The following is a 23,714-nucleotide window of genomic DNA, read 5'->3' on the forward strand; positions in this document are numbered from 1 at the left end:
AAAAAAACCTAAAAATAAACAAATAGATAGATAAAATTATATTTTCTTAACCTTTGAAGGAAAGGCAGTAGTAAGCGACAGCATGCATAACTATAGACTAATGTACACATACCTGAGGGATGGGAATGTTGCTGCTAGATACAATGCAGTCATTTTTTTTTTAATGTTTTGTAGCTTTCTAAGTATCTACTGTTCTTATGGCATCATTTTATAAGCATTTATCGAATATCTTGTTTTTATGATTCACTGTAAAGAGGAATTAATTCACAAGTTGTTATTTTGGTGAGAAAACTTCACGTATCTATGAATTTCAATATTGGGAAAACTGAGGCATTTTAGATTCTAGTTTCTCCCCTTTCCTTTCATAATTGCTTAACAACAACAAGTGCTAAGTGTCTGCTGACTCTTAGCTGAGAGAAAGAAATCCCTACAGAGATTTTGTGTGAGAAGAAAGCCAGTTGTGCTGGCCTAGGGCCAGGCTGCACCTCTTTAACCTAGCCTCTTCAATCTGAATTCTCCAGGGGGCAGCAGTTACCAACAACTCCTTTTGGCTTTAGCAGTAAACCGGGGGAGTGCTAATGAAACCAGCAAATATAACAAGGTTAGCTTGCATTTGAGCTCAGTGAGGCTTCCTTTGAACCTTTTATGATGCTGCACTTTCAGGCATCCTTTGGGAAGAATAGTTTACGCCCTGAAGCAGTAATGGATCAGAGACCATTTCTTTTATACAGCAGTAGTGCCTTTGGCACTCTGGTATTAAATAACTGCTTATTTGGATATATTGTGCAATGCCTCTGCCTTTTCCACCCAGTGATAGTTCCCACAGAAGCTATTAGACTCAGTTTAACTTTTCCAGGAGGGACTCTGAAAGGAAATTGAAATTTTACAGATCACACTTCATGTTACATTCGTTGCTAATGTCTTATGTTGTAGTTTTGTGTCTCTCACTCTGTACCCATTTCCTCTCCGCCTCCAGGTGAAGGCCTCCCACAGGTTTACTACTTTGGGCCATGTGGGAAGTACAATGCCATGGTGCTCGAACTCCTTGGCCCTAGCTTGGAAGACTTGTTTGACCTCTGTGACCGAACATTTACTTTGAAGACGGTGTTAATGATAGCCATCCAGTTGGTAAGTTGATGTGCAGTTCCAGAAGATAAATCAATCCCTTGCCCACCTCCTTGAGGCCCTTTAGTGATATATTAGCTACAATGACATCTGGTGACTTAGTTTTTACAGGCTTAATGGCATTCTAGAAGGATTTAGCAGACCTCTGAAAGGAACTGTTGCAGCTGCTGCTTTAGCTGGTTCCTGTGTATAATTTGGCCACAAAGCCTCTTGGCCAGTATGTAATATGCCAAACAACTAAGGTAGGTTCTTAGTCACATAACTTAAAGGGTTTACAAAAGGGTTAACTGAGAGATGTCAATGCATCTGCAGTTTGCTCTATTTTAAGAAGTTGCACCTTGAAGCAGAACCGTTCCTGTAACTGAAGTGGGGGAATATAATTTACATTAGGAAGAAAGAGGACAAATAGGTGGAGTTGTGTGAATGCAAGTAATTGCTTCAGCATCTTATTTATAGGTCTTAGGCACATAGCTGTAAGCTCTTATCATGCCTTCTTTTTCTCACTGTTGAAAACTAGAAAAGACTGAAGGTGCTATCCACTGTACTAACCTCTATGTAAAGTCATGTTACAGATAATATACCATATAGCATGTGGCATATTATATACTTGTAGGCTAGCCAAGAAGCTTTGCAGCCAAATTAAACACTAGTTCCACCTTAAGCAGTTAGAACAGTCTCTTTGAGAAGTTTTTTAGACCCTCAAGGAAGATTTCAAATATTGGGTTGTTTTATTTTGTTTTGTTTTGTGGCATTATCTCACAAGTTTAGTTAGACTGGCTTTGAACTTTATTCTTGCTTCTGCCTCCTGAGTGCTAGGTGCATGTGGACCACCACCCTTCCATGGCTTTTCACATCTTAATTCATGGGAAGTAGTAGTGGTCTTACCATCATCCTATAGCAATTTGGAAATACTTGAAAACTGGCTGGACTCTAGGATTTAAGCCTTCTTTTCTGTGCTAAACAGAAATGCTTTATAGATAGAATTATTTAATGAAATTTGACATAATGTTACAACTACTTACTTTGAGCTGTGGTGACTAAACTGCACATCCTCCTGCTGCCAGCCAGCTGTCTAATGTCAGGCTAGCATCAATTTTACTGGGCCCCTGCTGTCTTATTTCTGCAATACCAAGATTGGGGCTAAAGAGTCCTAAGCAACTAATAATAGAAAGTGTGGGAAGGAAGTGAGGTGGCAGTGGAGCCTGTCTCAGAGGGCACGTTTGCAGTTACAATATATAAAGTAAAAATATTACCATTTTAGCCAAATTGAATGATCTCAGTTTTCTCTTAATAGTTGTTATATGTTTGTAACAAAAGTATTTGGATGTGGGGGCTTGCTGGAGATAGACTCAGCAGTTAAAAGCAGTTACTGCTCTTGTAGAAAATCTGAATTTGGTTTCCAGCATCTACATCAGATAACTAACACTGCCTGTAACTCCATTTCCAGGCAATCTGATAGCCTCTGGCCTTTATATGCACACAATTGGTACATATAAACTCAGGAAGGCACACCTACATATGCATAAATAAAATCACAAAACAAACCTTAAAATATAGTTTTAGTTTATGTCAGTAAAGTGGGAGATAGATAAGAGTGGATGTTGTTGTTTTATTTTTTTGGAGACAAGGTCTTACTCAGTACCCCTGGTTGACCTGGAACTTTCTTATGTAGGCCAGACTGGCATTGAACTCATAGGTTTCTATTATGGATTAAAGGCATACACTACCACACCCAGCCAAGAGATGAGTTTTAATTTTAGTTTCAGAAACCTTATGGTGAGCCAGGGACAGTGGCATATCTATGGTGGCAGCTACTTAGAAGACCCAAATAAGGTTGCTTAAGTCCAAGAGCTCAAGGCCTAGCCTAGACAGCAGAGTGATACAGAACAATGGGAAGGAAACAATAAAATGGGGGGGGGGTTGTACAAGAGGGGGGAAGTTACAGTGGAATGACTCAGCAGGTACAGGCACTTGCCACCAAGTCTGACAAGTTAAGGTTAGCCCTCAGTCCACGTGGTAGAAAGAAGTGACTCTTAAAAGTTATCTTCTGACTGCCACACATGCCTATGAATGCACTTTCATGCACGCATGCATCTCGCACGCGTGTGCACACACACTCACACACCCCAATAAGTAAATAAATAAACAAACATAATTTTAAAAAGAAATCTTTTGGACCAGACATAGTGGCACATGTCTTTGACCCCAGCACTTGGGAGGCAGAAGCAAGCAGATCTCTGTGAGTTTCAGGACAGTCAAGCTACATAGTGAAATCCCATTTCCAAAAAAAAGTTTTTTGGATTCTTCCTCCCCCAGCATGCTTATTTCAAGGTATTTCCATTATTATTTTTTCTTTCTTTTAGCTTTCCCGAATGGAGTATGTACACTCAAAGAATCTCATTTACCGAGATGTCAAACCAGAGAACTTCTTGATTGGACGACAAGGCAATAAGAAAGAGCATGTAATACACATTATAGATTTTGGACTGGCCAAGGAATACATTGATCCTGAAACCAAAAAACACATACCTTACAGAGAGCACAAAAGCTTAACTGGAACTGCGCGATACATGTCTATCAACACACATCTAGGCAAAGGTGTGTTGAAAGGGGCAGGTTATATGAGCATCTTTTTTCCAGTAGCACTTTTTTATACATTACATTGTGTATTACAACTTGTACCATTTGTTGCATCATAAGGTAAGTGACATTTTTGTACTTGAGAGATTGAAATGGTAAGTTAGTGGTGTTCTCATCTATCTTACTACTGTGTTTTCTGATGTTTTGTTCTTCAGCAGTTTAAGAGTTATTGCAAGATGATAGTATTTGGGTTAAGTAATGAGACTTGTTTTTACATGTGTATGACTATTTTACACATAAAAGGAGGATATCAGGCTAGTCCCTGTGTTAATGAAGAGGTTTCACTAAACATGGGTCCTAGGGATGGAGAGATGGCTCACTAGTTAAGAATGCTGGCTGCTCTTCTAGAAGACCAAGTTTGGTTCTCAGCACCCACATGTCAGCTCATAACCATCTGTAACTTTAGTTCCAAGGAATCTGATCTGTTTTGAACTCTTTGGGACCAGGAACACATGTGGTACACGGAAATACATGCAGGCAAAACATGTTGCGAATAGTATGATTAGCCCAGGGGGTTATCCCTCATGGCAATTATCTTTATTATTCTATAAAGTATGTTTTGAGCATCTACCCTGCATGATAGTAGAGCACTTCCTCATCTTGATGTGCTGCCATTGCCACTAGAATTATCTCCAAAGTTAGGTTCATGAGGTCCAAGTGTTCTTCAGTTCAAATCTAATATGCCTTACCATTATGTTTGTTCTCTATTTCTCTACATATTGTAAAGAATTCTCTCCCCCAGTGTGTGTGTGTGTGTGTGTGTGTGTGTGTGTGTGTGTGTTTCAAGACAGGGTTTTACTATATGTAGCCTTAAACTCAGAGATCTGCATACCTCTAACTCCAAATTCTGGAACTAAAGACATGTGCCCCTGTGCCTGGCAAAAGTCCTTGTAATTGGATATAGTAGTACATACCTTTAAATTCAGCACTCTAGAGGCATAGGCAGATGTGTCCCTGAGTCTGAGACCAACCTCATCTCCATAGCAAGTTCCAGGCCAACTGAGATTACCTAGTTGAGACCATGTCTCAAACAAAACATAACTCATAAACTATATCTGGTATCACACTAGAGAAGTTTCCATGGGAGCTCTAATGTTGTTGGCTTTTAATTGTGTTATATTTTTTAAGTTGTGATGATGGAGGGAGACCCTGGGAAATTCATTGTCAAATAACTCAGAGAAGTGCTTTTCATTTTGTAATGGAAGTAAGCAAAGGAAAAGGGGTTCTGCCTGGCATGACATCAGATGAGCTCCTCCCAGTGATTAAAACAGCCCAGCTTTTGTTAGTTAGTGCTTAAAGTTAGAGAACACTCTTTTTCTTTGAACAAAATATGTTTAGCCAAAAATTGGGGTGTTGTGCCTATAAAGCAAGCACATTTTTCTTAAAACCTGAAGTGAACCTTCATCATGTTGAAGACATTTGTGTCTTGTTCATATCCTAGTAGTGAAACCCTTTGGAAACAAACAAACAAAAAAGAAAAAAAAACCCACTGTGAAAAAGTGAGGAGGACCTATTGAATTTTGATTTAAACAAGTACAGAGTATCCAAACAAGTATGGAGAAAGCACATGCTGGTTTTCATTAACATTTTATGACCTAGCTGCAAACAAATAGAGAAACAAAGAAGATTTAAGACCTAATAGTTTAATATTGATTATTTTAAAATTTTAGAGCTCAAAAATGATTTTTCAAATTATCTAAAATGACCACATTATCTTCATATATGAAACTGAGGCCCAAAGTAGGTGGTTTGGCTGTGTTTTCATTTTACTAGATGGAGTTAATATGAGTTAATAGAAATGATGAGCACAGACCTAGTTTACATGTCATAGTTTCTGCGTCTCAGAGCTATGTTTTTATTCTTCTCAGGACTTGTTACAGGTTACAAATATGAACTACATCATATTTTTTTTGTTGTTGTTTTAAAATTGTAAATCTGTGGAGAGCTCGCCCTCTAGTGCTCACTTAGCTGCAATTCAAGTGCTTGCCTACGTGATTTTTTTATTATCAAGAGGCTTCCTGTTCCATACAAGAAACAGATGTAAGAGTGGAGAGGTGTAAAACTGTGTGAGAAACTCCTGCTGTGTTTCCCTTTCTGCTCTGCTCACCTCACATACTCTGTTCTTGTCCTTATTTCTTATGCTCTGTTAACAAACTTTTTGTCTGACTACTTGTTTTCAATCCTGTAACATTTTATTGCAAATTTCAGAAAACTCATGTAGGCAAAACTGTCTGGAGAGCTTGCTGTTTTATTACATCCTTTTAAACACTTTTCCCCTCCTTTTATTCTTAGTAATTTTTAATCTAGGACTTAGTCATTCAAGGAAGACCCTTCACCACAAAATTATGCCCCAGTCATGGATGTCTCCTTTTCCTATTGGAAACTGCCATTTTAAAACCCTTCTTGTCAGGCATAGTGGCCCATTTCTGTAATCTCAGCATTCTATAAGCAGAAGGCAGGAGGATCACCAGAAGTTCAGAGCTTGTCTGAGCTTCATAGTGAATTCCAGGCCAGCCTGGGCTACCAAATGAGGCATCATCCTCAAAAACAAAACAAACAAAAAAAAAATCAAGGAAAATCCCCCTTCTGTCACAGTAACTGTTTATAAAGTTGCCTTTTTAGAAGGGGTACCCTGAAATAAAGAAGGTGACCTGGAAGGTGTTTGGGTGTAGGAAGTATATAGAAGGCAACTGTGAAGGGGTAGCAGGTAGGTAATATGTGCAGGTGAGAGTGACAGAGGGGAAGCTTTGAAGCTGAAATAGTTCATTTTTATGTTGTTAAAATATTTCTTGTTTATTCGACGTGTGTGTGTGTGTGTGTGTGTGTGTGTGTGTGTGTGTGTGTGTGTGTGTAAAAATCTATCTTTATATTATTAACCCTCTAACTCCTCCTGGACCTCTTCCAACAACACTCCTTTCACCTTCATCTTTTCCTTTTCTTCCTCCTCCTCCTCCTCTTCTAAATAACCCACTGATCCAGTTAGTGCTGCCTTCAAGAGCATAAGCAATACCCCGGAAATGAAATTACTTCCTTCTTCCTCTAGCAACCATTAGTTGTCAATCACTCCCCAGCTGAGGGTGGGGCCTCATGATCATCTCCCCCACCCACGTTGGAGTTATTGGCTGGCTGCTGTGAGTTCATGAATGTGCTGCCATGCTTTATCTCAAAGACAGTGTTTTTTATAGCACGCTTCTCCATCCTCTCTAACCTTTACATTCTTTCTATACTTCCGTGATGGTCCATGAGTCTTGCTGGAGGGTAGAGATATCCCATTAGGGGGAAGCACTCAGCAGTCACTTATTGTCAGGACATTGACAGGAGTCTCTCAGAAAACTCTCAGGAGTTTCTCTGGCAAAAGTTGAGAGCAGCACTAATATATGGGTCTAAACATAAATATTTAGTAGGCAGTTTGACGTGTCTAAAAAACCATAGTAGGTTCCCCACTTACAGCTCATTTCTTCACCAGCATGACACTTTGACCAGGTTTACAGTATTACTATATTACTACTCATTCCTTCTTGTGCAAGTTTCCCATAATTTGAGGCAGCAGTTACATTATGTTGTGCTGTATTTTTAGTCTGTGGCTTTCCCAGCCTAGATGACAATCTTGGATTTTACTTTGAGTTCAGAAGACCAGAATGAAGCTGAAAGCAATAACTTAGCAAAGTGTGTGATGCAGTCCTGTACTTCCAACACTTGGGAAGGTGCGGTACAAGGATCATGAGTTCTAGGCCAGCTGTCTTAAATAAAACACGTTCAAGGTAGCCTCTTTAATTCTCCTTATGTACACACACACACACCATTTCCACCCCCACCCTAGATTTTCAGCCAGGGTATCATATAGTCCAAGCTGGCCTTAAACTCACCAAGATCATTTGTCTCTTGTGGAGAGCAGTAGAGCTGGAGAGGCATTCGCCATGACAAGATGGCGCCTACTTCCGCTGTTGACTCCTGGTAAACAACTGTTTGCGCATGTGCATAGAGTGAAAAGATGCCAAATCACGGCCCATCCCGGGGCGTCACGTGGGGTGATGAGCAAACAGCCAATCATGGGCGGACACGCCGCTCTGTGGTGTATATAAGCAGTGCCGATTATTGGCTCGGTCCTTTTTTCCTCTGGATGAGGCAATAAACGCTTGCTGCAGAGGGATCCTAGTGTCCGCGTGTCTTCTTGCTGGCGAGACAACTGCGCGGGCAACAACTGGTGCCGAAACCTGGGACACCAGGAGAGCCTTACAACTTACCCTTTAGTGCTAGGGTTAAAGATGTACACCACCAAGCCCAGCTGTAATCTCTTTTGTCAAAGCTCTAAACTTGGCTAAAACAAAAGGTAAATACAAATCATGCCTGTAATTTTAACACTTGAGAAGTAGAGACAGGATGATCATCCTGAGGTACATAGCAAATATGAGACTGTCTTTGTGCTACATTAAAGCCTAGCTCTGTAAAACCAGAACAATAAATAATAGGTGTCTTGATGAACCATAACTGGTAAGTTCAAAGTAGATGCATATACTAGTTAGTATTCAGTTGACATCCAAAGATTGTTTTCTCAGATAAAGTCATACATTTTTGTGAACTATTCCACAGTTACTAACTTATCTTCCTATTTTAAAGGAGAGAAAAGCTAGTAACTTATTTTAGTCAAGTTTGAAAGACAGCAACTTGTTTTATATATCCATAGAGGACACCTTTAATGTTAAACCTTTAATTTTAAGGTAATAATGGGATACTTGGTTCAAGTGGGATGTTAGCCAAGAAGTGATATAGTATTCTCTGCTGACTTGAAACTAAAGTGTTAGTTTTTGTGTGATGAATTAAAATTGCTAAACATGTGGGGAGAGGGGTGATGGTTCTTGCCTTTAATCCCAGGGAAGACAGATCTTTGTGAGTTCGAGGCCAGCCTGGTGTATACAACAACAGACAGAGCTACACAGAGAAACCCTGTCTTGGGAAAAAAATTGCTAAATTGTATACTGGGTGTTCTGCATCTTGTATCTTCGCAGGCCTAGTCCAAGTGTACTATTTTAGAGCAGCTTCAGCTGCTCTGACTGCTGCTTAGTTTCCCCTGTGGTAACCAAACTAAACAAGTCCTGTTTGTTTATGTATAATCTCATGCTCAGGCAGGTGGCAGTGTTGAATAAGGAGTGCTTTGCCCACTGGCTAGCACTGGGTCTTGGTTTTAGTTTAGAACTTACTCTTCACTTGTTCTTTACTTGTTAGCAACAAAGGATAGCCACCTATTGTTTTTCACTTTTAATCTAAAATATTATTCCTGGTTCAGGTGTACAAAGATTAGTAAGCAGAGCCTTTCTGGAGCAGAAGGGCTTTGAGGGGGGATTGTTTGGTTTTAAAGCTCTTCCTGCTTTAATAACTGCAAGTATAATGTGTGTGATCTGTCTTCCCTCTTAGAGCAAAGCCGGCGAGATGATTTGGAAGCCCTAGGCCATATGTTCATGTACTTCCTTCGAGGCAGCCTACCCTGGCAAGGACTCAAGGTATCCTTAGAAGTGCTCTGTCTCTGCTCAGTTGATAGTGAAAGGGCTGCCGAGCATGGTGTCTCTAAAAAGCACAAAGGGGAAGATTGACTTCAGAGATGAGAAGCAAGGATTGGTGACATGTGTCCACATTGTAAATGGTCACCTGGGCTTTAGGAGCTCTGTTTGTTCACATTTGGCTCCCCTGCCTCTCCGTGTTTGGTTTGCCATGCTCTTACTTCCCTCGCTCCTCCAAGACATGGCAGTGCTGCTTTTCTCTGCATGTTGGTGCCCCTCCTCCACATCATTACGGAGCAGGAGGAGCATTCCCCAGCTATTGGGAAAATTTTACAAGAAATTGATGGCAGCAGCTGCTACATGTTTACTAAAAAAGCCAACAGGGTTTTTCCAGGCTTCTAAGGAGAACTAGGAAATATGTATTAATCCTTCATAGGTAAAGGACTCACCTTAACAAAAATAACAGAAAAAAATTCAGGCTTCACATTGCTGTTTGTTTAAATACATTATTGAATAAATAAATTTCAAATAATAGCCATTTCTTGCAAGCATAAGTTTTAGCCCCTTTTTTTTAATGTAGATGTTTCTTTAGGTAGATATGAGTAAACTCTTAATACAATTATAAGCATTATGATTACTTTGTGGCTGTTACTAGAAAGTTTAATCTCCTAACCCTTCCCAAAGCCCTTTACATAGTCAGATATAAGGTATATTTTTAGTTGTAATTTATTTCAACATATTAATATGGAAAGAATCTTAATCTATAATTTGAGGTATTCATATACTTCCTTCCTCCAGGTGAAAGGAAAATGGAATAATCCATTTTCCCATGCTTTCTGTGGCATGGCTTCTACACCCATTCATGCTCACTGATTAAACACAGGGCCTTGTACATTCTAGGCAAATGTCCTCTCTCTGAGCTATAGCCAGAACCTCCTATTCTCTAAAAGATTCTTTTCTTAAATTTTTCTCCTGACAACTCTCATCTGTAATCACCCAGTCATGTATTTCTTTTCATTGATAGTGACTTATTGCATATAGCTGCACATTCTGCTTGCTTGAAACTCTCATGGACTCTGAGACCCCATTTTGATGGTAGTAGTGTATTTAGACTCTCTCCAACTTAGTTTTCCTCGCCAGTACTTAATTCTGGGTGAAGCAGGCTGGTTAAAGCCTAAGGAAGTACCCAAGGTCCAGGGGCCTCCTGTGTTTAGTCCTTGTGCTGTATTTGGACTGCTCTGACCCACTGGCACACATTTACTTGTAAGCAACCCCTATTTGCAGGTATACTTTATTTGTCTACAGAGGTTTTGTTTGTTGGTTGGTTTCCCTTGTTGGTAAAACTATCTCCTCAACCCTGGGAGCATGACTTAAAGGATTCTTCTCACTTCTTGTCTTTCCAGTCTTTTGAACTTGGCACTAGTTTTTCTCTTTCCTTTGAAATAAGATAAATTACTAACTACAGAAAAGTTCACAAAAGTTTGTGATTTCACCTGAGAAAACATATTCTTTGGATGTCAACTGAATGCTAATAATATATGCATGTCCTTTGACCTTAGCAGAAACTGGAACTGACCTTGGAGGGAGAAGGGCTGAATTACTTTGAACTCTTAACTGGCCATGGGAGATTTCTAAGCTGCTACAGTTTTTAAAGCACTGCTCACTGCTGCATAATAGTTCTGTTATCTTATCCTGTCTGTCCATCTCATCTGAGATTACTAAACATATTTGCAAGTAAAACTTCCTAGAGCTCAACAGAGGTTTATAGGTATCTAAACATAGCATGGCTTAAAAAATGAGATCCACTAACAAATCCAACCAGTTTGAATGAAAATAACCATTGTGGCTACTAGAGAGATGAGTATGTACTGCTCTTGGAGAGCACCCACGTTCATTTCCTAGCACCTACCTATTAACTCACAGCCACTTAAAATTCCAGCTGCAGGGAACTGGCCTCCTCGGGCACATATAACACATACAGATACACACATGCACACACACATATAATTGAAAGTAAAACCTTAAAAAAGATTATAACCCCAGTGTCTGAAAACATCCTTAAACCTACTTACTTAGTATGTTTTTCCAGTTGTTTTATTTTTTTACTTTCTACAGGCTGATACATTAAAAGAGAGATATCAAAAAATTGGTGATACCAAAAGGAATACTCCCATCGAAGCTCTCTGTGAGAACTTTCCAGGTAGGATGCTAAAAAGATAATATATAGCCAGTGTGACTGTAGATAATGTCACAGTATCTATAAATACTAATAGATAAGGGCCGGGTCATTTAAATTTCTTTTTATTATTATCCAGCCTAAGGAAGGTATCACTTTTATTTGGTCCATAAAGAAAATATTAGTGTCAGGTAATCTGTATAGATACCTCTTGTGTGGCTCCTTTGGGGAGGCATTCAGTTAACAGCAATGGCTTTTACCTCTTTCTTAACAGAGGAGATGGCAACCTACCTTCGATATGTCAGGCGATTAGACTTCTTTGAAAAACCTGATTATGAGTATTTACGGACCCTCTTCACAGATCTGTTTGAACGGAAAGGCTATACCTTTGACTATGCCTATGATTGGGTTGGAAGGCCTATTGTAAGTATCCTTTAAAAAAATAAAATCTCTTAATCCCAGCACTTGGGAGGCAGAGGCAGGCGGATTTCTGAGTTCGAGGCCAGCCTGGTCTACAGAGTGAGTTCCAGGACAGCCAGGGCTATATAGAGAAACCCTCTCTTGAAAAATAAATAAATAAATAAATAAATAAATAAATAAATAAATAAATAAATAAATAAAATCTCAGACCAGTACCACCCCCATCTTTTTACTTACCAATCCTTCTGCCTGAATCTTTAAGGGGAAATTGCTTGCATTTAATAATCATTTCCAAGTAATACTATAGGTTGCCATTCTTAGACCAATGAGTTTTATAATTTTTGGATTATGACTTGTGGGGGCTAAAGGGATGGCTGAGCAGGTAAGAGCACTTGCTGTTTTTACAAGAGGACCCAGGTTCAGTTTCCAGAATCCACATGGTACCTAATAACCATTTATAGCTCCAGTTCAAGGGGATCCAGTGCCCTCTTCTGCTCTGTGTGTACTAGGCAAGCATATGGTGTTCATATACATATTTAGGCAGCACTTATACACATAAAAATGAATCTTGAAAGAATATAATGTGTATCATAGGATACTAGAACTTAAGCCTGCCTTTACACACTTTTTTTTGAATGATTCACAACTTAGTACTATCTGTGCTATAGAAGAACTTGACTTCTGTAGGAATAGAACCCTTCCAGCACTGTAGGAAACTTGAATTTACTGTTCTGGCCAGGAGTCCCCAGCATCAGTGACTGTGCCAACAGATAATGCTATAGAATTGGGTGGGGCTTGGGGAGGTAGGGAGGCTGTTATTTTCTTTCTAAGGTAGTTCTCAAATGGATTGTTGAGGACCAGACTACCTTCCCTTCTTCAGATAACCAAACTTGGGAAAACAAGATGACATGAAAGAAAAACTGGGTTGGAAAGATGGCTTAGCAGTAAAGAGCACTTATTGCTCTTCCAGATAACCTGGGTTAAATTCCTGTTCAAACTACCTGGCAGTTCACAACTGTCTGTAACTCCAGTTCTAAAGAATCCCACACTCTTCTGTCCACCTCAGGCATTGCAAGCATGTGCTGCACAAACATATGTGCATGTCAGATACCCATACACATCAAAAGAAATTAAAAATTTTGGGGGGGTATCTCTTATTATTATTGTTGTTGTCTCTTATTATTGTTGTTGTTATTATTATTAATCTTTAAATCTTTTTTACAGTCCAGTCATTATCCCCCTCCTGGTCCACCCTCCAACAGTTCCTCTTCCCATTCCTCCTCCCCCCTGACTCCAAGAGGATGTTTCCACCCCACCCCACCCCATGCAACCCAACCCATCCCTCCAGACCTCCCCACTCCCTGGGGCCTCAAGTCTTTCAGTGGTTAGGTGCATCTTCTCTCATTGAGGCCAGACCAGGCAGATGGACCCCATGTTGGGCCAGTCACTGGATCTCCTTTCCCTCAGGTTCTTCTCCATTTTTGTCCCTACAGTTCTTTTAGATAATAACAATTCCTGGTCAGAATTTTTGACTATGGGATGGCAACCTCATCCCTCTACTTGATGCCTGTCTTTTTGCTGGAGGTGGACTTTACAAGTTCCCTCTCCCCACTGTTGGGCGTTTCATCTAAGGTTCCCTTTGAGTCCTGAGAATCTCTTGCCTCCCGGGTCTCTGGTACCTTCTTCTAGAGGGTCCTCCACCTCCTGAGGTTGCATATTTCCATTTATTCTGTTGGCCCTCAGGACTTCACTCCTGTCTCCCGTCCCCAATACCTGATCATGTTCCCCTTTTCCCCTCCTCTCTCCCATCCAGATCCCTCCCTCCATCTGCCCTGCCCCCTAAGCGATTCCTAGTCTATAAAAATTGTGCTGCTGCCCTTTCAGAGCTGTTTCATTAAACTTACTTTCCCCATTTACCATTTTGGGAACATTTTCTGAGACAGGGCCTTACTCTGTAGTTTTGACTGTCTTAGAACTCACTCTGTAGACCAGGCTGGCCTCAAACTCAGACTAGCCTCTGCCTCCTAGTGCTGGGTTTAATAGTGTGTTCCACCACACCACACTATTCATTTGACCTTTACTTTCATTTTTTAGCCTACTCCAGTAGGATCAGTTCATGTCGATTCTGGTGCATCTGCAATAACTCGAGAAAGCCACACACATAGGGATCGGCCATCACAACAGCAGCCTCTTAGAAATCAGGTATGTGTTAGTTTTTAGTTGTTTTAATCATTTCCCTTCTTTATAGCTACTGCTAAAACCCAGATACAGAGTTCAGAAAAAATAGCTGATTTAGTATGACATTGGAATGACTGTCAGAGCAGGAGTAAACGCACTAAGATGAGGCACATAAGCTAAAGAGTCTGTGTCTGACCTGAGCGGTGGTGGTGGCACATGCCTTTGATCCCAACAGCTATGGCTACACAGAGAAACTCCGTCCTGGAAAAAAAAAAAAGTAGACCTGACCCTTCAGGTATGTGTCATTGGCTTTTAATCTCAGCATTAGGAAGAAGCAAACAGATCTCCCACCTACCCTGCCCCCAAAAGAAACAAAAGAACAGACTCTGGGGCTAGAGAGATGGCTCAGCTGTTAAGAGCACCGGCTGCTCTTCCAAAGGTCCTGAGTTCAAATCCCAGCAACCACATGGTGGCTCACAACCATCCGTAACAAGATCTAACTCCCTCTTCTGGAGTGTCTGAAGATAGTTACTGTGTACTTACATATAATTAATTAATTAATTAAAATAAAAGATTTTAAAAACAACAACAACAGACTTTAGGCCTTAGGGAATACTCTGGTTTTCAGGAGACCTGGTCACTAACAGTGAATTAGGATCTAAGGTCTGAAGGACTGCTGGGCATACTTGATATGTGTGCTCAGGGTCCTGTCTGCAGTTGAATCTGGAGCTTGTGCCAGCTGTGCTCTGTTTGCTGGTAAGAAGGATGGGGATTGTCTTTTCACCTCACCTGGTATAAAATGCAACCTGTACACAAATACCTAGGTATAAGGTGCCTTAAAGATGTAGTTCAGGGGTAGAGTGTTTTCGTGGCATGTACAAAGGCATGGTTCAGGGTCTGGCACAGCTACCCAAAAAGGTGTTTAGAGCCCAATATGACAGGGCATGTTTTTAGTCACAGTACTTTTAAATTGGAAACAGTAAAATTGCTACAAGTAGAGGCCAGTGTGGACTACATAGCAATAGTCTTGTCTCAAAAAGCCAAAATCAGAAAATAGATAAGTCTTCACAATTTCCTCTCTGGGGAAGGGAAAATGAACCAAGTCAGTAAGAAGTGGTAATACAAAACAGTAACAGAAGTAGTGTTGGGATAGAATTCCGAGTGATATTTTTCTGAAACAGTTTATAATGAGGTTTCAGTTTTATAATAAATAGAATGTATAGGGCCATGGGATAGTGGCTGCATACCTTTAGTCACAGTACTTTGGAGGCAGAGGAAGGCAGATCTCTTCATCCAAGGCCAGCCTGGTCTACAGAATAAGTTCCAGGATAGCCAGGGCTACACAGAGAAACTCTGTCTCAAAAAAACAAGGGAGAAAAAAATAAAAAGAAGAATGTATAGAAAGAGAATAGAAATAAAAGTAAAACCATAATAATTACTGTATCTCTGCCCATTTTTTGCTAATAGTTTAAATTAGTGTATAACATAATGAGTTTCATTAAGGCAGTTTTGTATGTGTTATACTTCGTTCAGCTGCCCTCGTCATCCTCTTTTCCTCTCTCACTGATCCCCTTCTTCTCTTCCAGTAGTCCAGTTTCTGTTTTTACACAAATACCTACTTTTTTTAAACCTAGATTGTTCTTGTGAGAGAAAATGGAACAATTTTTGTCTCCTGCTATCATTGCCCTATCTTGTTCCTTCTTTCAATAGTCTCATTATTCGTCTCCACTTTCATATTATACAAGGGACCACCATGCTGTGGCTTGTCAGGGCTAGCCACTGGCTGGCAGACCTAATGGCCTCAGGTAACTGTAACACAAGGCAGAATAGAGAAGAATTAAAAAGTAAGACCTCTTGGAATTGGTCTGTTTGTTTGTTTGTTTGTGACAAGGTCTTTGTAGACAAGACTGGATTTAAACACACCAAGATCTACTGAGTGCTGGGATTAAAGACATGGGCCACCATGCCGGTCTCATTTGGAATTAGAAGGAAACATTTCTTCTAGTCAGAGCATGACATTATTTCACCGGGGGGCGGGGGAGGGTGGCGGGCCGGGAAGCTGCATTTGAAATGTTCTTGGAAGAAGTAGAGATGAACAAGACAGTCTAAGCAGAAAGATCATGGCCAATAATAATTATGTATCTAATAAAGGAGCCCTAGGGATTGAGGCTACAAAAATAGGAAATTCCCAAAATGCTGGAATTAACTTCAGCAGGCAAGTGGGCTATAAAGCAGAAGACTGGTAATGAGGAAATTCGCTTTAAACCCTTTTTTTTAACTTGGCAGCTAACACTGAGACCAATGTGAAAGCAATAGATTCTTGCTTGAGAGATAGCCCAAACAATAAAGTATTGTACAAATATGAGGACATATTTTTTGATACTGAGCTATTAGTTAGTGGCACATGTTTATAATCTCAGGCAGGACTGGTAGAGACAAGCGGATCCCTGGTGCTAACTGATCAGCCAGCTGGTGGAAATCATCAAGCTTCAGGTCCCAGTGAGAGACCATGTCTCATAAAGCAACACAGCTGACTCCTGAGGACATGACCTCAAAGGTTGTCCTCCCCCATCTACTTGTAGACATACTTGTACGTGTACTTGCACTCATATAAACATAAGCAGCATAATTACAAAGCATTTCAACACTGATCTATACATCTGGATCAGATATAGAGCACTTGTTCAGCCTGTATACAATCTGTGTTCAATCATCCACATATGTATGAGTGTAAATAAATATCCATTTTGACCCTTTACGTTTTTTTCTGTTTTTTTTTTTTTAAGTTTTATTTATTTATTTTATATTTATGAGTTTACTGTAGCTGTCTTCAGACACACCAGAAGAGGGCCTCAGACCCCATTACAGATGGTTGTGAGCCACCATGTGGTTGCTGGGAATTGAACTCAGAAACTCTAGAAGAGCAGTCTGCGCACTTAACTGCTGAGCCATCTCTCCAGCGCCTCTCTTCTGTTTTAATTTTTTTTTTTTTTAATTTACTCTTTGTTCTGGAGATCAAACTGAGGACCTTAGACAAGTGTGCTACTAGTGAGCTACATTCTTAGTGTAAGCCCTCTTTTTTTTTTTCTTTTCATTTTTATGTGACTTAAAACAAATGCAAAAACAACTTTTATGGAGTGGAGTGATAGCTCAGTTAGTAAAGTGTTTGCCCTGCAAGCATGAGGACCTGAGTAGTATCCCCAGTGTTCACGTGAAGAACATATAGTTCCTATGTGGAAAAAAAAAAGCAGAAGACTGGTAATGAGAAGTGACTCAGTAATTAGGAGCACTTGCTGTGCTTCCAGAGGACCCAAGTCAGGTTCCTAAAACAACAAAACAGAAAAGCTGGGCGTGGTGGCAGGCATACACCTGCAATCCCAGAAGTGTGGAGTGAGTGAGAAAATAAATAAATAAATAAATAAATAAATAAATAAAGTGGATGGCCACTGGGGAATACCAAGGTTGACCTCTGCCCACATGTGCATGTGTACATAAGTGTTTACACACGCACACACCAAAACAAAACAAGCAGAACAAAACCATCATTTATGGGAGAAGTAATTAATGTTTTTGTGTATGTAGCATAAAACCCTAAAGAATACTAACTGGCCAGTAAATGGACTTTTTAAATGTTTTATTGGCATATATTAGCTATACATGATGATTGGTTTCATTGTGACTTTTTCATGTGTTAATATAATGTATTTTGTTCATATTTATTATTCATTACCCTCTCCCTACCCTCTCCCACTGATCCTTTCCTCTTCTCAGCTAGTTTCTCTTCTACTTTCATACTGCTTTTTCGAAGATTTACTTAGTGTGTGTGTGTGTGTGTGTGTGTGCTTGGATAATATACATAGCATGTATATGCACACACACATACATGATACACACACACAGCATGTATGTGCAGATGCAGAAGAGGGCATTAGTTCTCCGTGAACTGGAGTTACAGGCAATTGTAAGTAAGTGATGAACACTTGGGGCCTCTGGGGAAGCAGCAGTGTTCTTTACTGCTGAGTCATCTCTCTCCAGCTGCCTATCTTCTTTTGTCTTTTGACCATTGAGTTTAAACTGGGGTTGCTTACTGAGGAATGGGAAATTTACCATTGACTACAGGGCTGAAAAAAAGTGTTCCTCTCCCAGCAACTAGTAACTGCCTATAGATCCTCAAATAGAGGCAGGTCTTCATGAGCTCTTCCTCTTGCTTTTTTTTTTTTTTCCAGCATGTTTGTCTTTGTGCTTTGTATGTGCTTGGTGCTGACAGAGGTCAGAAGAGGGCATTAGATTCCCCAGAACTAGAATTACAGATAATTGCAATCTACCATGTGGGTGTTGGGCACTGATCTCAAGTTCTCTGCAAGTGCTCTAACTCCTGAGCCATCTTTCCAATCCCAATTTTTAAGTATTTCGAACTTGGGAAGCTGGGCACTGTTGTGGCACACACCTGAAGCAGAGGCATCATGAGTTTGAGGCCAACTGGAGTTATATAATGAGACCTAATTCTACATAATAGTGTAAGAACTTAAATACTCTATTTAAACTTTACTAAATTAATTGTATATCTTCTAATGTTAGAAAAACATTTATTCAATTGTCTAAGCATCAGATAATGTCACTGGATTTATAACGTGGTATAATTTTGCTATATACCATAGTCTTATTTTAGGAAGCTTAACATCTGAATATCTATCAACAGAAATAATTGAAAGGAAAGCATCAAATTAGTGTATACTCTAATCCCAGCTACACAGGTGGGATGATGGTATGCCAGTTCAAGATCAACCTAAGCAACTTAACAAAACCCCACAGGGAAGGAATATTTATAATAGTTTCAACTCTCTGTAGTGCTGTCAGCATGAAACCCAAACCCCATTTGTAGAAGTTACATAGTAAACAAGTTAATACAACTACCCCCTTATTGAACCTCTTCATCCCCCAAAGGAAATAACAGCAAATCTGACTAGGATCTTTTACAGTACTGTTATTATCATAGTCTGTTAATAACTGGTGAGTAAATTGTAGCTTTATAGGAAATGTCTGTTAGGGCACTTACTAATGAACTTTAAACAGTTCTTATCAATGAAATATTTAGAGGAAAATAGTCAATGTGGAGCCTTAAGCTATAGAATACACATTTATAGGTATCAGCATTTATGAGATTTATAATTTCTTTACCTAGTGTTCATGTAGAGGAACGATACTCTATTGCAACCCCTGCTGTTACTGATATTAGCCGCAATTACAATTTTAATTACTAATCCTTCATTACTTCCTCTCAAACTACTCCTTCTTCATTTTTTAAAGCTTTAGGACTGTTACACAGCTGAGACATGATGGTAGTACCTCCTCAGCCATCTGGCACAGGGCAGAAGGTGCCTGGTGCGCACTCCTGAGAACAGAGTCAGACCTAAGTGATAGCAGACTAGTATGAGATCTTAAACAACAAACAGGTAAAGAAGACATAAAGAAAGCCTGAATGGCAGCAAAAATAGAAATAGTATGAAGAGTTTTAATTTTTTAGAGATCCTATTTTTGCTGAATAAGTATCTGCCTTTTGCTTTCTAAAAGAAAGTTAATTCACATCAGATATGTTGATTAGTAAATTGATTCTAATTCCAAATTAAATACTATTGGCTCAAGGAATCAGAGCTTTAGTTTTGTCTTTGTGTGCTTACTTGTTCTTAGCATGTGAGTCTTTTTTAAAAAGATATTTTGGGGGGGCTGGTGAGATGGCTCAGCGGGTAAGAACACCAACTGGTCTTCTGAAGGTCCTGAGTTCAAATCCCAGCAACCACATGGTGGCTCACAACCACCCATAATGATATCTGACGCCCTCTTCTGGTGTGTCTGAGGACAGCTACAGTGTACTTACATATAACAATAAATAAATCTTTAAAAAAAAAAAGATACTTTGGGGGCTGGAGAGATGGCTCAATGGTGAACATCACTGGCTGCTCTTCCAAAGGACCCACATAGTGACTTGCAAACATTTGTAACTCCAGTTCCAGCATATCTAACACCTTCTTCTGATCTTCATAGGCACATGGTCCATGTAGGCAATACATATAAAACAAATCTACAAATATTTTTAATAAGTAAAATATTTTTTAAAATTAAACTACTTTCCTCATTTATTTAGATATGAAAGCATAATCCAGCCACTGTTCATCTTAGTAAATCTCTTGTTAGCCAGATGTCGTGTTTTATGTCTATAATCTCAGCACTTGGCATGCTAAAGTAGAAGAATTGCTATGGATTTCATATCAGTCAGGGTTACCAGAATAAGACCTGGTCTCAAAAGTGGAGGAGGAAGAGGAGGAGGTGGGGAGGAATGGCAAAAGAAGAAAAAACAAGTCTCGTGGACATTAATCTTGAGAGTAGTAAGCCACTTAACCTATTTAAGGAAATGACATCATCTTGGTTCCTCATGGGAAGATTTTTTATCTGCTCAGTTATTTAATCAATGAAATTGATGAAGTATGACTGTTTGCTCAATATCTTTTAACTTTCTGAATTTGATCTGCTTAGTGGCTGCTGAAATCACACTAATGTGGAAGCTGAAAGGTGATTCCCAGCTTTTGGTTGGCTCCCTCTCTACTCTTGGTCAGTACAGGTTTTCTTTCAACTGATGTGTTGGTTCGTTAGTGGAAATGAATGCAGTCACAGTATTATTTCTCGGTGCTTTGCAGCAGTTGTTAATATCAAATTCCAAACAGAAACCCTGCAGGAACACTAATGTACTGGATTTTGTTGTTGCTTTCTGTTGCTTTACTTTTCCTTCTATATCTTGCTATCATGCTTCCTAATGCCTAAACAGACTACATCATCAGAGCGCCGAGGAGAGTGGGAAATCCAGCCCAGCCGGCAGACCAATACCTCATACCTGACGTCTCACTTGGCTGCAGACCGCCATGGTGGTTCAGTACAGGTACCTACTGTCTTCCCTGGCCTTCTTAGCTTCTTGGCTAGTAGAATGCTGGTTTTCTTGCAGTCTGGGTTCCTTTCAGGTGGATGCTTACAGCAGGGTGAGTTGTTTCTGTTTAATTGGTTATCTCTGTGCTGACTTTCTCTCTATGTAGACTTTGGTAAAAATCATTTTTTGAGATAATTGCTGCTTTTTTGTCATTGACTTAAAAGCATCTATGTGATTTCTGTATTGAATTAACCTGCCCTACAATCTCGGTCTACTCATGATCTGCAAAATACTATCAAGGTAAAAGTGTGTTAGTATCTGAATTGTAAAGTCCTGAAACTTAAAATTGGAGCCTTCTAGTACTAGAGGTATGCATGTGTAGCTCATCTGTTGATGATAGATTATTTAGCACCTAATAGCCTGGAAGTATTGATTGCAGGGATTTCCTGAGTGGATACCCAAGAAGTTGAACTGTTTCTTTTTTTTCTCTCTGCAATAAATTTGGTCTTGGAAATTATTTCTGTTTTTATTTGGACTGGCCTGAATTTTTCTTCTGTGTACTACCAGGAACATCTTCTGTCTCTTCAGTTTTCTTGTGTGTAACTTTTAAAGTCATAACTAGAAAAATTTCAACTGAATATTTTTCTCATACTGGTGACCTACTAGTAGAGCCATAGAAATGAACTTCCTGAGTATAAATAAATCTTAATAGACCTGATCTTCTAGAATATGCTTTTATAAGAAATGACTCACTGAAAGTCTTCTTATTCATAGGAAGTTAAGACACATTTACCCCTAGAAAGTACTTCATAGAAACATGAAGGTAAAATGATGAGTCGACACAGATTTTCTTTTATGTCTTCCTGAAGCAGTGGTAACGGAGCATGATGGCACAGGCAGGTTTCAAGCCAGCCACAACTACATAGAGAGACCTTGTCTCAAATTAAGAAAGAAAGAAAGGAAGGAAGGAAGAAAGAAAGAAAGAGAAAGAAAGAGAGGGGGGGGGAGGAAGAAAGGAGAGATAGAGGGCTGGAGAGATGGCTCAGTGATTAAGAGCACTGACTGCTCTTCCAAAGGTCCTGAGTTTCAAATCCCAGAAACCACATGGTGGCTCACAACCATCTGTAATGAGATCTGATGCCCTCTTCTGGTGTGTCTGAAGGTAGCTACAGTGTACTTACATGTAATAAATAAATCTTAAAAAAAAAAAAAAGAAAGAAAAAGGTAAAATAATTGTTTAGAGGTATAAGTCCATAGAAAGGTGAAGAAAACTAATAGCAACAAAACATTGGAAGTTGAAAGGCAGATTAAATAATAATTAATTACATTTAAAAAATTGGGAATCTTAGTCTATTCACTCTGTCATTTCCCAGAAGCCTCAAGAATTGGCTTTTAAGTTGAGGAGTTAAGCAGATTGGTTAAGGGGCTGGAGAGAGATGGCTCAGTGGTTAAGAGCACTGGATGCTCTTCTAGAGGACCCAGGTTCAATTCCCAGTACTTACATGGTATGTAGCTCACAACTATCTGTAACTCCAGTTCCAGAGGATCTGTTGCCCTCATGCAGACATACATGTGGGTAAACACCAATGTACATAAGATAAAAATAAATAAATTAAGCAAACAACAACAAAAAAGATTGGTTGAAAGTCTAAGAAGGCAGAGATCCTATCTGTTGTTTCTTCACCAGAAACCAAATCTTTATTTGGAGAGGGGAAGTGGGGGTCAGTCCATCCCATCTGATTCTGTATTTGCCCACACTTACCTCCTACCTGCCCCCAAAACCCTCACCTTATTTCAGGGGCAGCATCAGCCAACACCTGAGACAGTCTTGGATAATTGAAGACATGATGTTCTGTGACAAAGAAGTGGCTAATTTATTGTTCAGCTATATGATGCTTCACACCAGAAGTGCTGAGTGGCTAATACTGAGATGAAAAACTTGGTGCCAGAGCTGGAGAGATGGCTCAGCAGTTAGGAGTACTTACTGCTTTTGCAAAGGACCCAGATTTGGTTCCCAGTACCCACATGGCAACTCACTACCATCTGTAACTCCGGTTTTAGAATCTAACACCCTCTTCTGCTTCCATAGGCACTAGGTGCACATGTGGTGCACAGACAAACATGCGAGCAAAATGCCGATACACATAAAACTTTTTTTTTAAAGAAAGAAATACAAGGGAAAAATTGGTAGTTTTGTTTCAGAACAAAGTGTAATTTTGCTAATAGAAAAGCATGACAAAATACATCAAACAAAGAGAAAGCAGTAAAATAGTAACAGAACATAAAGTGAATTAGCCAAAAGTGCAAAGATCTCTCATTGTAGAACAGTAGATGTACTTCCCTCTTCAGAATTACCCAATGAACATTGAGTTAACAAGTTATATATCAATCATTGCCATGGAGAAATTTCCAGGGGAGTTACATTATTTCATTTCTGAAAGTTCAGGATATTTTCCTTATTATATTCAAAATGAAACTAGCATTTCTGCTATAAAGATAAATTAAGGAATAAGGTGTTTATTTGTTTTTGTTTTAAAGTGGGTCTCTAGACTACTGAATGTGAAGTGCCCTTGGAGGCAAGGTGTGCTTAACAAGGAAGAATGGGTGTATGGTATCCTGACTGACTGACATATTTTTCCCTGTATTGCTCTAGAAAGCAAATAGCTAGACAAGAAGTAAATACACAAATACACATGCGCGCTCTGGAAAATACAACCATCCAGAAATTAAATTGAAGGGGACTAACACCATTATTCTCCCCAAT

At 39.6% G+C, this 23,714-nt stretch overlaps 1 protein-coding gene across 17 annotated transcripts in view; it reads left to right on the forward strand.

Moving 5' to 3' along the window:
• Nucleotides 1-23,714, forward strand: part of Csnk1g1 (casein kinase 1 gamma 1) — a 148,093-nt gene that overhangs the window by 102,286 nt on the left and 22,093 nt on the right. For 14 of the 17 annotated variants that reach the window (XM_031344207.1, XM_031344208.1, XM_031344213.1 and 11 more), the window contains 7 exons: nucleotides 977-1,128; nucleotides 3,489-3,723; nucleotides 9,178-9,263; nucleotides 11,376-11,460; nucleotides 11,711-11,859; nucleotides 13,951-14,058; nucleotides 20,855-20,965. In XM_031344207.1, the coding sequence (XP_031200067.1) occupies nucleotides 977-1,128; nucleotides 3,489-3,723; nucleotides 9,178-9,263; nucleotides 11,376-11,460; nucleotides 11,711-11,859; nucleotides 13,951-14,058; nucleotides 20,855-20,965 (926 nt within the window). The remainder of the gene's footprint in view (nucleotides 1-976; nucleotides 1,129-3,488; nucleotides 3,724-9,177; nucleotides 9,264-11,375; nucleotides 11,461-11,710; nucleotides 11,860-13,950; nucleotides 14,059-20,854; nucleotides 20,966-23,714) is intronic. The other 3 variants (XM_031344221.1, XM_031344223.1, XM_031344224.1) reach the window with 1 other exon arrangement.

Source organism: Mastomys coucha, unplaced genomic scaffold (genome assembly GCF_008632895.1).
Source record: "Mastomys coucha isolate ucsf_1 unplaced genomic scaffold, UCSF_Mcou_1 pScaffold23, whole genome shotgun sequence".
Classification (NCBI taxonomy): domain Eukaryota; kingdom Metazoa; phylum Chordata; class Mammalia; order Rodentia; family Muridae; genus Mastomys; species Mastomys coucha.